The following is a 13,163-nucleotide window of genomic DNA, read 5'->3' on the forward strand; positions in this document are numbered from 1 at the left end:
GGCAAACTCACTAAACCCAAATACACAGTTTGTAAATCATGTCTGAGTGTTGGAGTGTGTTTTTGTTTGTCCGTATATAAAAAAACAAGAAAATCGTGCCGACATGGTTTGCTTAATATAAGGAATTTGATGTATGGCATTTATTTTTACCTTGTTCTTTACTCAAGCATGATAATTTAATAATTTTTACACCACTGTACTTAAGTACATTTAAAACCAGATACTTTTATACTTTTACTCAATATTGGGAAAGTATTTTACATGGTGACTTTTACTTTTACTTGAGTGATTTTATATTAAGGTATCTTTACTTTTAGTCAAGTATGACAATTTGTTACTTTTCCCACCACTGTTAGAGGTATTGTCACAAGGGTATGCAAATTAAAGATATAAAAATAAAGAGTCATTGGGAGCATTTTTGATAATACATGTGAATATTTACTCACATAATTGGGTCAGATTGTTAGATTCATGACACAGGTTTCCAGAAGGGACGATACCAGGAAGCAGGTGCCATTTGCATGTCAGTCTGATTGTAAACCATTATAATCATTCCTTAATCTATCTGAATATAAACAGTATCCTTAACGTAAGAATATGTCATATGTGTGCTATCTGAACAATGAACAATCTGAGCAATGGCATTGTTCATGAACAAGGGCTTCTCTTTAATGTATTGTATCTGAACATAAACAGGGGATATGATATCATGCTATCGACAAGCAATCATATTGGGAAAGTCTGAAATATGACCCCATAGGTTCCACATGAGGTTAAAATCCTAATTTTAATTATATTTGCCACCACAGTAGTAACTATGTTACAGGAGTATTCCAATCTAGTTATGTTGTGAGAAATATTTCAGCAAGTGTAAACATCTGTGGTTCATAACTAGGTTATGATGTGAGCTTAGTTTGACTACCCAAACTGAAATATTATGGGGCGGTTTCCAAATTAAGCCTGTACTTAAAAGCAATGTCAATGAATATTCTCCACTCAGCGTGCTTACGGGAAACCTGCCCAATGAGTATAAACACAATTAAAGGACAATAACATGACTACGGTAAACAAAGTCTATCAGTCAAAATATGTTTAATGAGTGATTAAAACATGAATTGTCAATGCTATATAAGTCCAATATCCCATTGGGAGATCTTTTCTTTAAATAATATCTCCAAGTTTCTTTGGCATCAGGTGGTCACATTCAAGTAGTCCATCACAAAAGACCTGAGCATAGCCTACACAAGATTCCTTCACAACATCTCAAGCGGTGTTAAGTCCAAAGTCAGAACATCGGAAATGGTAAAATGGTCAGCTTCTGAAAAGGTTGCAGCATCTGAAATGGTCAAAGGAGTCACTAAGGTGAAATGTTTGTTTTTCCTCTCCTCTCCCTCATCCACCCATCCATCCGTCCATCCATGCAGCCTCTGTGTACCATTTACTGTACGTCCCAGATCTCGCAGAGGAGGGGTGTGAACTTGTGGTCGCTCATGCGCCAGGAGGTGAGCATCTCAGCATGGTGGTGGTTGAGTGTCCGCAGCTCAGTCAGACGGCCCAGGAGACGGGCAAAGTGCTGGGGCTCCAGCGGGTGCTGCGTGGCACAGAACCTCCTGAGCACCTCCAGCATGGGCTCCTGCAGCCTCTCCACCGCCTGCTGGCCCTTCACGTACGGCCGGTCTGTAGAGGAGATGAAAGGGAAGTTCAATATTTTACAACTAAATGATAGATTGTTTCTCACCCTGAAAGTAGTCTATGGAGAAGGAGAAACTGTATTTCATAGTTCGGTTCACAAACTTCAAATAACTTTAGGAGGAGTGATAGGGGGCATTCAACACATTTTTAAAAAGGCCCAATCACCTTTCAGTAAGGTCAAACCAAATAATCAAGTTGATTTTTGTTGATTTGACAATGACATTTTAACTTGTGCCACATGCCCAGGTGGCAGCTCACCTGGTGACAGGATGGTAATGGCGGTGAGGAGGGCGTGTTCTTCCTGCATCATCTGGAGTTCCCCGATGCTTTTATAGAAGGTGAACATGGGTGTAATAAACTCCTCTGATATGCCTGGAAAACATGTGGAGGTGCATGATCAATACACAACCACTGGATGGCAGTGCTGTCCATAGATGCATTATGGATCACAGGGGAATAGGTTCAAACATTGTTCAACGGCATAGATAATATACTGATATCTAGTATAATTCCCATAACGTCCCACTGTAATGAACCAAAATATGTGATATAAAATTAAAGGTAGTATACCATTTGAGGATACCATTAAAAAAATCCTGAGAGCAGGACAACCTCCACCTACCACCACTACTACCACCAAAACCATTTTAGAAATCCACCCAATCCAGTCAGTCAAATCACAGAGCCATAAGCCTTCAGAAATGCCAGGAGCGCACAAAGAGGGAGAGAGGGGGACAATAGAGCTCTGGATGTTTAGATAAAGAACAATAGCCTCTTTAGACATCTCTCTCTTTTCCCTCATACTGGCCTTTAGCTTGAATGTCTCTCAACTAATCCATTCACTCAGGACCTGCACCAAGGGATGTAATGACGCACACAGAGCAGCCATCTCTACCACTCTATATTCAACTGTCCAACCGGGGGTATGAAAGTGACAGCTCAGATATGACTGCATATTACAGCAATACAGTAGGCTTTAGATATCAAGGCAGCCAGACTGCTGCACTCTTTAAAAAATATATGAAAGTGAGTTTCATAAATAAAGATGCGGAAATAAATTTAGTTAGGGATTACTATGAAGATTTCCTAACAACAACAAAAGGTCCAATCATCGATTCACAAATATGGGCTTCTCTATTAAAAGTAATTATTGTAATATCCCAGTTAGCAAACTGGTTTCAGTGAGAAAACTGGTTTCAATGATGTCATTTCAACCAGCTTTGCCCGCTGGGGTAATGTGTTGTCTTGTGTACTGTACACACAAATCAGAATATCAAAGCCAGATCCTCTCCTTTGATGTGTTATGACCAGTACAATTCATTGGATGTTTAGTGAATTATTCATGCTACCTTACACCACACTGCCATCCGATACCCAACACTACCAGCATTTATGGACGATAAATCATGTGCATAGTTCTAACTGATCCAGTCTAGCTAGCACCTGAAGACAGCCCACTTTTACCACCCCACCTGGCACATTGCCCATACACGCTCACAATGGAATGAAATGCTATCCGGTAGGCAGGGGTCCGTTTACACGGGTAACCCACACCTGGCCAAGGATCAACAGGTCAGTACACTGCTAGGCTGCTGCTAGTCTCCTCGTCAACTAGATCGTCAGATAAAGCAGTCCTATCCATTATTCACACCAGACCTGTGTGTGTGTGTGTGTGTGTGTGTGTGTGTGTGTGTGTGTGTGTGTGTGTGTGTGTGTGTGTGTGTGTGTGTGTGTGTGTGTGTGTGTGTGTGTGTGTGTGTGTGTGGGGGGGGGGGGGGTGCGTGCGTGCGTGCGTGCGTGCGTGTGTGTGTGTGTGTGTGTGTGTGTGTGTGGTGGATGAAAGGCCGGATTGAAAGGCCGGATGCCTATCAATGTCATGAATGTTTCATGCCAACCATGGATTGTGGTAAAAATTTGTTTGACATGTTAAGGTGATGTTCATGTTGATGAATGAGCTGAAGATGTTTCTGAGGATCATGATACTGATGATAATGATAACCTCCGTTTAGTTCTAATAGCAGTAGTAGACTTGTGGATGGATATTGGAATATTGTTGTAGTATTTTCACTTGTATGTGCCAGTTTCCCAGTATGAACGCACCACTCTTGCGTATCCTGTCCTCCAACACCTCTGTGTGTCCATGGGGTAGCTTCCTGGTAAACACCTGTGCTGAGCGCAGGAACATGGCCTCCACTGCTGAGCCCTTCAACAGTGCTATCTGATCCTCATGGTCCAGGGCTGAGAAACCTGCACACATGCACCCACCCACACACAAATGCACACAGACACACACGTACACAGACACACACACACACAGTCAGGGGAGGCTATTGCAGGGAGGAAGGCGAGAATGGATCTCCTCTAGGGTTTGTGAGAAATTAAAAATAATGAAATGTAAAAAATCCTCTTTGCAAATAAAACTATGCTAAATAAACTCACTCAGTAGATGCCTCAACAACAGAAAGAGATTAGTTAAGGAAGACCTTTCCATTTCAATGTAATATAACAGAGTTGGTTTGGTGAACAACGCTTGTGTGATGAGTTACATTGCCTGAGACATTCCTTGTCTTGCTAAGATTATTGAGTCCTTGGTAAATGTCCAACTTTGTTATTTGTTTATCTGAGAAATGTATTTTGAATGTAAACTAATCAGGGTTTAGGTCTGGGCATAGCATATTACAGTAACCACTGTAGGGGTTGATGTAATGACAGCCTACCCCGACAAAACCCGGACGACGCTGGGCCAATTGTGCGCTGCCATATGGGACTCCCAATCACAGCCGGAAGTGATACAGCCTGGAATCGAACAAGGGACTGTAGTGACGCCTCTTGCACTGAGATGCAGTGCCTTAGTCCGCTGCGCCACTTCTTGTCAATGCTTTAGACACTAAAATGAAAGTGCTGCTTTGTTTGTGGACCTGTCAAAAGCTTTTGATACTGTTGATCATGCTATTTAATTTAATAAGTTGTCCTCGATAGGACTGAGTTCTGACGCCTGTTCATGGTTTCATGATTATCTTAGTGAAAGAACTCAGGCCATCATGATTGATGGGGTTTAGTCTGAATTTCTTGAAGTACATAAAGGTGTACCACAGTGGTTGATTTTGGGACCTGTTCTCTTCCCTATTTATATAAACACCACTGGTCAATCTGTTAAAAATTGTTAACTTCATCTATCTTCGGCTGATACTATTTTGTACGCTATTGCCCCGGCTGTTGATCTGGCTGTGTCAGAACTACAGTCAGATTGTATAGCTATGCAGGAATCCCTTGCTGATTGAAAACTTAATACGGACAAAAGGAACTACATGTTGTTTTTAAACTCTCGTAAGAATGTTTCAGATGAACTACATTAGATGGTTCTCCAATTGAACGTGTTCCCGCATATAAATACTTAGGCATTTGGATTTATATGGATTTGACGTTTAAAAAACACATAGATGAGCTCGTTAAGATGCTAATATTTAAAGTTGCCTTTTTCTACAGAAACAGATCGTGCCTTTCTCTAAGCAATAGGAAGCAGATTATTCAGTCAATATTTTTTATCTGTTCTTGATAATGATGATATTATTTGTTTAAGTGCAGCTGCTACTACTCTTAAACCCTTGGATGCTATCTACCATAGTGACCTTTGTTTTGTTCAGGTGACAGTTTGATACTCATCACTGCATCCTGTGTCAGAAGGTTGGCTGGACTTCGCTAAAGACCTGTCGATCTCTACATTACTCCCTTTTCATTTACAAGGCCCTACTTCATAAACTTCTGTCTTATCTAAATTTGCTGTTGAAGTATAGACACCTGAGTTGCCTAACCCGTTCACAGGATTGGTTAACTCTTCAGGTTCCCAGGGTCTCCACTGAGCTAGGTAACTCTGCTTTTCTTTAATGCACCGTATTGATGGAACAACATTCTAAATACATTTCAACTTAATGTTGTGGTGCCGTTCGGGCTAAAAAGCATTGATTGGGGACTTATTTGTGGAGGAATGTAACTGTTTTTCTGGGTGATTTGTGATGTTTTATTTGTGCTTCCCATGACTGTGTTTTTGTATTTTAATGTGTATATATGTATATTTTGTGTAACATGTGTATTTTTGTGTTGTATTGTGCAGGGCACATTTGAAAAAGAGACCTAGGTCTCATATGTCTTCCCTGGTCAAATAAAGGTAAGTAAAAAATAGCAAAAAATTCAGTCTTGAATTACAATGATGACCGATGTCAACACCCGCTCGGTACTATTATGTTAAGTCATACAAGCAATTTTTTGCTATGATGATGCCAAGGAGCCGATTAGACTATAAGTATTGAGTACCGAGGTACAAAAGGCCAGAGGTTGACTGATAATTGATGTTGACTGATAATCCATGGGAGTAATCTATTTATATAAACATTTTATGTATTGAAAATATTGGCATGATCATCGTAGCCTAATAGATGTCCAGACCTGGAATGTTTTTGGTAAACTCCACCAGCACTTGAACATGACTGGTGGCCATCTCTGTCAAAAGAAGGAAGTTCTCTTCTGCATTGAACTGCTCTTGTAGCTGGAGAAACAACAAGGGCACACAAAAGGGAGATAATTACAGAATGTGTGTGGGGTGACACTGCTGGCTGATAAGGAGCTTTACGTAACTTCATCTACGACTTGAGGGGAAAAAACTGTCTGACTTCTACTTGGATAGAGAGCATGTAGTGTAAGTCACATCTATTCTGGGATACGTTACAAGGGTATCTTACTGTCTTCCATGAACTATGAATACGTCTGAGTTGTAAAGCATACACTATGGCTTGGTGAAAAACACACCCCATTGGGCACATGCTGGTTAAATCAACATTGTTTCCACATAATTTCACTGATATTACGTTGAATCAACATGGCATAGACATTGGATTGACATCTGTGCCCAGTGGGACAGAATTTGCTAGAATTGTAGGAGATATCACGTACCAGTTTTTTGGCCATGTCTTGAGGAATTCGATGTTTCTGATAAGCTTCTACGATGAAGCTCAAGAGAGCCTGTTGCTCTTGACTGAGTTCAAGCTTCTCCTGAAATAAAACCATTAGCTATCCGTTTTGAATCTCTTCGGTGTAACACTAGGGCTATTTATGAGTCATACTTTGTAAAGTGGCAGTCTTAGCTGTGAGTAATACAATCCCTTGGTGGCAACAGGACTTTAGACATGCTTAAATATTCATGGTTTACTTAAACACTGGGCTTATGGGGATCACAGACAACTGCAGCTGAGGAACCTTTTTTCCCTCATTTTCATGTAATTCCCATATGCAGTAATCAGTGTAGGGCATTTATATTTAGTTAAAAACAAGTAGACAATCAAAGAAAAAAACAAATAATAACTATTTTTTTTACAATTCAAGGTATTTCAGGTTAAAGTCAGTTTTGCTGAGTATATAAAAATCTAAAATAATTTTGTTGATAGTATTTAGATTCCTCAATTGGGAATCACTGACATGTGTCCCATTTTAAAGAGCAAAAAAACATTCTAAAGAGTAAAAGGGGGAGAGTTTACCTTCGACAGTTTGGTGGTGGAGGTGACCTGTTTGGTGTCTCCGTTGTCTCCCCCCTCTGTCTCGTCCCCGGTGGACTGTCCTGGTGAGACCTTGGGGTTTTTCCTCAGCCTTTTAGATTTACACTGGATCTCTGTCAGCAGACCTGTGGGCATTGATGATGGGTTCAAACACAAAGTGCTGAAGGAGAATTTCACCCTTACTTCTTCAATAATTATTATCTTTGTGAATGCACTGTAGCCACTGTAGTTTGATATTTTATTCAAGTGGCTTCACCGTATAGCTATGGGTTTGAGAAAGTTGGTTAGCACAGATGTAAAGTTCAGATAATTAGGGAATTATTTTCGATGACTGGGAATTCCTCCATTATTACAAATTCTATCAGTGTGATATTATTCTAAATTATACAACCCCTGTATTTAATGTAGGGAGTATGTCAATGTTACTCCTTTCAGTAAAGTTCTGACAAACCAGGGGAAAATGATGATCAGTGTTTCCTTTGAATGAAGACCTTCAGAATTGGCTCTTTTAACATTGAGATCAAAGGAGACTGCGAGATCAGGCCATGATAGCCATCCAGGCCTGCCTAACAAATAGCTTTGGGAGTCATCGGAGGGAGCACTGTAGCGCCAACAGACAGGGCTGTTGAATGCCTGCTACCTGCAATATTCATCCCAACTTCCTACAACATTTATGAGCAACATGAGCCCAACTCCTTCCTCTTGCTCCCCTGACTCCCCCCACCTCTCTCTCTCTCTCTCTCTCCCTCCCTCTCTCCCTCTCTCTCTTTTCCTCCCTCCCTCCTATCTTTCAACCTTTCAACCCGGGCGCCGAAGAAGTGGATATCGATTAAGGCAGCCCCCCGCACCTCTCTGATTCAGAGGGGTTTGGTTAAATGCGGAAGACACATTTCAGTTGAAGGCATTCAGTTGTACAACTGACTAGGTATCCCCCATTTCCCTTCCCTTTCCCTTTCCACAGTCTTTCCTTTAAGAGCAACAATGGTGAGACCTTTCTATTGTGAGAGGTATGACACATTTTCCCTCGGTGGAATTCAAAGCAGTCGTGTCAGAATCCACAAAGACAGTTTTCTGCTTGATCTGAGACTGCCTCCAGTGCATTGAAAGAACAGTATGACACTATCACACAGTCTTATGAAGAGATAGTCAGGGGATCAGGCTCACAGCTAGACACGTCCATCACAGTAAGACACACGTCAATCACAGCTAGACACAAGTCAATCACAGCTAGACATGTCAATCAGAATCAAATACTGAGAGTGAGATAGCTCTGTTATAATCATGTTGATCCTAAACTGATAAAAAGTAAATGGATATATGAATGGTAAAATGCAATACTATTGAAGAAATCCAAGATAATTAAAAATAATTAAAAAATAATTAGTAGACTGCAAATTGACCGCAAGTAGCCCAAAGAGATATAATATTTGACTAAAACATGATAATTTCAAACCTTGCTTAAATTTGCATATACGATCACATATATCTCTATATTCTCTACAGGATCAGTGTCCCACCCGTGGGACAGTTGAGCTAACATGCGCTAATGTGACATATATGTCTCTATATCTCTTTATTATGCGTGGGAATACTTTGGAACAGATTTCCAAATTTATAATCACTAGGAGCTGATTTTCTGATGTTTTTACAGTCTTTTAAGTCCAACCCAATTCTTTTTATGTTTTAATTTGAAAAAAATTGGAGGTCCAATAAATTCGGCCCGCGATCTGCCAGTTGGGGAACCATGCTCTAGCGGGAAAGAGCAGGTGCACATATTCTTAAAGGAGGTGCCCTTAGATATGTCCGTACTTCAGTTGAATTAAAACAAAGGGTTTGAATATGAATTTTTGTACGCTCAGGTAATACCGTATAGTATGTGCATCAAGTAACAAGTACCATGAGTTAATAAAATCTACAATACAGTCTCTCAAGTAATAAATGCACATAATAGTATATCAAAGAGATGGGGTTATCACCAAATGAATTTCCTGATGTTAGCAAGATATTCTGTTGCACATAAGAAATAGCAATATGGTTAGTCACGCAGTATTATTTAAATAATTTTCTATCTACAACTTCAAAAAGTTATTCGGCTGTCCCCATAGGAGAACCCTTTGAAGAGCACTTTTGGGTTCCTTATCAAACCCTTTCCACGGAGGGTTCTACATAGAACCCAAAAAGGGTTCTACTTGGAACCAAAAAGGGTTCTCCTATGGGGACAGCCGAAGAACCCTTTTGTAACCATTTTATCTAAGAGTGTAGGATATCCATGCATCTGCAACTCAGTGGCATGTATTCACAGATACCAAGGGAAGCCAGGCTTTTAAATAATAATAATAAACTTTCGTCTCTCTCGCTCTCTGTGTGTTTTTATAATTTTCCGTCAATTTGCAAGTGGCTGAATCCCCCTGGATAAATAATCTGAGGGAGGGAAACAGTGCCCCTCTGTTTCAATATGTGTAGCCCATGTATCTGATGCTGTCTGCACCAAAACAGTATGATATGTTGCAGCTGGAGCATTTGATTGATTGATGCCAGCAAGCATTTGGCCTCCCTTGATAATAAAAAAATAAAACATTTGCCAATCAGCGTTGAGCTCACTCACTACCGAGTTCCAAACTGCCTCTGGAAGCAATGTCATCACAAGAACTGTTCGTCGGGAGATTCATGAAATAGGTTTCCATGGCCGAGCAGCTGCACACAAGCCAAAGATCACCATGCACAATGCCAAGCGTCGGCCGGAGTGGTGTAAAGTCCACAATTGGACTCCAGAGTAGTGGAAATGGTTCTCTGGCGGGATTAATCACGCTTCACCATCTGGCAGTCCGACGGATGGATCTGGGTTTGGCGGAGAAGGAGAACGCTATCTGCACCAATGCATAGTGCCAACTGTAAAGTTTGGTGGAGGAGGAATAATGGTCTGGGGCTGTTTTTCATGGTTCGGGCTAGGCCCCTTAGTTCCAGTGAAGGGAAATCTTAACGCTACAGCATGCAATGACATTCTAGACGAATCTGTGCTTCCAACTTTGTGGAAACAGTTTGGGGAAGGCCCTTTCATGTTTTAGCATGACAATGCCCCCTGTGCACAAAGCAAGGTCCATACAGAAATGGTTTGTCAAGATCGGTGTGGAAGAACTTGACTGGCCTGTACAGAGCCCTGAACTCAACCCCATCGAACACCTTAGGTTGAATTGGAACGCCGACTGCGAGCCAGGCCGAATCACCCAACATCAGTGCTCAACCTCTCTAATGCTCTTGTGGCTGAATGGAAACAAGTCACCACAGCAATGTTCCAACATCTAGTGGAAAGCCTTCCCAGAAGAGGGAAGGCTGTTATAGCAGCAATTGGGGGGCCAACTACATATTAATGCCCATGATTTTGGAATGAGATGTTCGACAAGCAGGTGTCCACATACTTTTGGTCATGTAGTGTAGCTAGCTAACTTAGCTTGTTCATTGTTGCCCATGCGAGGATGTTAGTCTAGCAACAATTTTAGCTAGGTAGCCTATGACAACAAAAACTAAAAGCATACTCTATGACAGAGCCATAGACCGTTTTGCCAACATGAAAGAGAGTAAGATGGCTTTGGTGTTCAACTAGTCTACAAGTGTTTTTACTTGCACGCTCACGCACGCACACACAAGCACACAGAAATCAGTACCATTGACAGCCACATGATATTTAGCAGCATTGATTGGACTAAATCATTTTTGGTATCTTTAAGTTTGTTCTCAGTGTATTAATCTAAGCATATATAGCCTTGTTGATTTGATGATGTTTAAATGTCTGTCACGCCTACTCCCGCTCCCCCTCTACAGCGCTCGAAGTCGCCAGTCTACTAACCACCGGTCCTGGCAACCATCATTACGCACACCTGCTCCCCATCATTACGCACACCTGGACTTCATTACCTTCCCTTTGTTTAGCCCTCAGTAGCCTTAGTCATCAGGCAGTATTGGTTTGTTTTCATTCACGGTCTGTACACTTCTCATGTCTTGTTTATCGGCATTCTTCATTATTATACTCACCTTCTGCACCTGCTTCCTGACTCCCTGCATTTACGTGACAATGTCTAAGAAGAAAAGGTGCTGAAATAGGCAGTGCTTCTGTTCTCTTTGTGCTGACTTGCAGTAACTCCTTGTTTCTAAATCAGTAGTCGTTTAATAAACTGTCGAAAACATTAACTTGCATGAAATATTTGCTTTGTGGACTTCACCGGACAGATGTTGCTCTCCGGTTCTGTGATGAAACAAACATATGTGTAGTTTCATTTATTCTGCCACTATGCGACTGTTGTCTTTTTGTTGTCATGGCCATATTATATCATGGTGGCGTATGAATGAATTTAACCTGTCTAGGACAGGGGTTCCGCTAGCGTTCCCCGCCCACATTCCACTGAAAAGGCAGCGCGCGAAATTCAAAAGATATTTTTTAGAAATATTTTACTTTCACACATTAACAAGTCCAATACAGCAAATGAAAGATAAACATCTTGTGAATCCAGCCAACATGTCCGATTTTTTTAATGCTTTACAGCGAAAACACCACGTATATTTATGTTAGCTCACCACCAAATACAAAAAAGCACAGACATTTCTTTCACAGCACAGGTAGCTTTCACAAAACCAGCCAAACTAACCAAGAACCAACCAAACTAACCAGGAAACAACTTCATCAGATGACAGTCTTATAACATGTTATACAATAAATCTATGTTTTGTTCGAAAAATGTGCATATTTCAGGTATAAATCATAGTTTTACATTGTAGCTACCATCACAAATAGCACCGAAGCAGCCAGAATAATTAGAGAGAGCAACGTGAAATTCCTAAATACTCATCATAAAACATTAATGAAAAATACATGGTGTACAGCAAATGAAAGACAAACATCTTGTGAATCCAGCCAATATTTCAGATTTTTTAAGTGTTTTACAGCGAAAACACAATATAGCATTATATTAGCTTACCACAATAGCCAAAAGCACAACCCATTTATCAGCAGCAAAAGTTAGCGATCGCAAACAAACAGCAAAAGATATATAATTTTTCACTAACCTTGACAAGCTTCATCAGATGACAGTCCTATAACATCAGGTTATACAATACACTTATGTTTTGTTCGAAAATGTGCATATTTAGAGCTGAAATCCGTGGTTATACATTGTGAAAACGTAGCAACTTTTTTCCAGAATCTCCGGATATATTTCTGACACTCACCTATTCTGACCAAATAACTCATCATAAACTTTACTAAAAAATACATGTTGTACAGCAAATGATAGATACACTAGTTCTTAATGCAATCGCCGTGTTAGAATTCTAAAAATAACTTTAGTACGACATACAGCTTACGTTATAGCGAGACAGCGCCCAAAATCAGGACGGAAAATAATACTAAACATTTTCGTCAGAAATACGAAATAACATCATAAATGGGTCCTACTTTTGCTGAGCTTCCATCAGAATCTTGTACAAGGGGTCCTTTGTCCAGAATAATCGTTGTTTGGATTTAGAATGTCCTCTTCGTCTGTCGAATTAGCAACCAAAGCTAGCCAAGTGGCGCAAAGTTGTCCATCTTCACCAAACGCAGAGAATGGAACATGCCAAAACTCCCGATAAACTTTCAATAATCTGATAAAACTATATTGAAAAAACATACTTTACGATGATATTATCACATTTATCAAATAAAATCAAAGCCGGAGATATTAGCCGTCTATAACGAAAGCTTTCAGAAGGCAATCCAGAGTTCCTTCCCGCGCCTTGCTGAACAAAGGAAATTGGGGTCATGTCATTCCAAGAGCTCTCTTTTGACCTCAGATAAAGCTAGACACCCCATTCCACCTCTCACTGCCTATTGACATCTAGTGGAAGGCGTATGAAGTGCATGTATAGCCATAGAGTTCAAGCAAATGAATAGGG

The 13,163-nt window shown here is 40.5% G+C and overlaps 1 protein-coding gene across 3 annotated transcripts in view; it reads right to left on the reverse strand.

Moving 5' to 3' along the window:
- Positions 1-1,075: 1,075 nt before the first annotated feature.
- Positions 1,076-13,163, reverse strand: part of nr1h4 (nuclear receptor subfamily 1, group H, member 4) — a 45,005-nt gene continuing 32,917 nt past the window's right edge. For 2 of the 3 annotated variants that reach the window (XM_055933859.1, XM_055933861.1), the window contains 6 exons: positions 7,221-7,363; positions 6,640-6,738; positions 6,136-6,235; positions 3,793-3,939; positions 1,951-2,064; positions 1,076-1,677 (listed from right to left, as the gene is read on the reverse strand). In XM_055933859.1, coding sequence (XP_055789834.1) covers positions 1,439-1,677; positions 1,951-2,064; positions 3,793-3,939; positions 6,136-6,235; positions 6,640-6,738; positions 7,221-7,363 — 842 coding nt within the window. In that variant the 3' untranslated portion in view covers positions 1,076-1,438. The remainder of the gene's footprint in view (positions 1,678-1,950; positions 2,065-3,792; positions 3,940-6,135; positions 6,236-6,639; positions 6,739-7,220; positions 7,364-13,163) is intronic. The other variant, XM_055933860.1, reaches the window with a different exon arrangement.

The sequence above is a fragment of the Salvelinus fontinalis genome, chromosome 9 (assembly GCF_029448725.1).
Source record: "Salvelinus fontinalis isolate EN_2023a chromosome 9, ASM2944872v1, whole genome shotgun sequence".
NCBI classification, from domain to species: Eukaryota; Metazoa; Chordata; class Actinopteri; order Salmoniformes; family Salmonidae; genus Salvelinus; species Salvelinus fontinalis.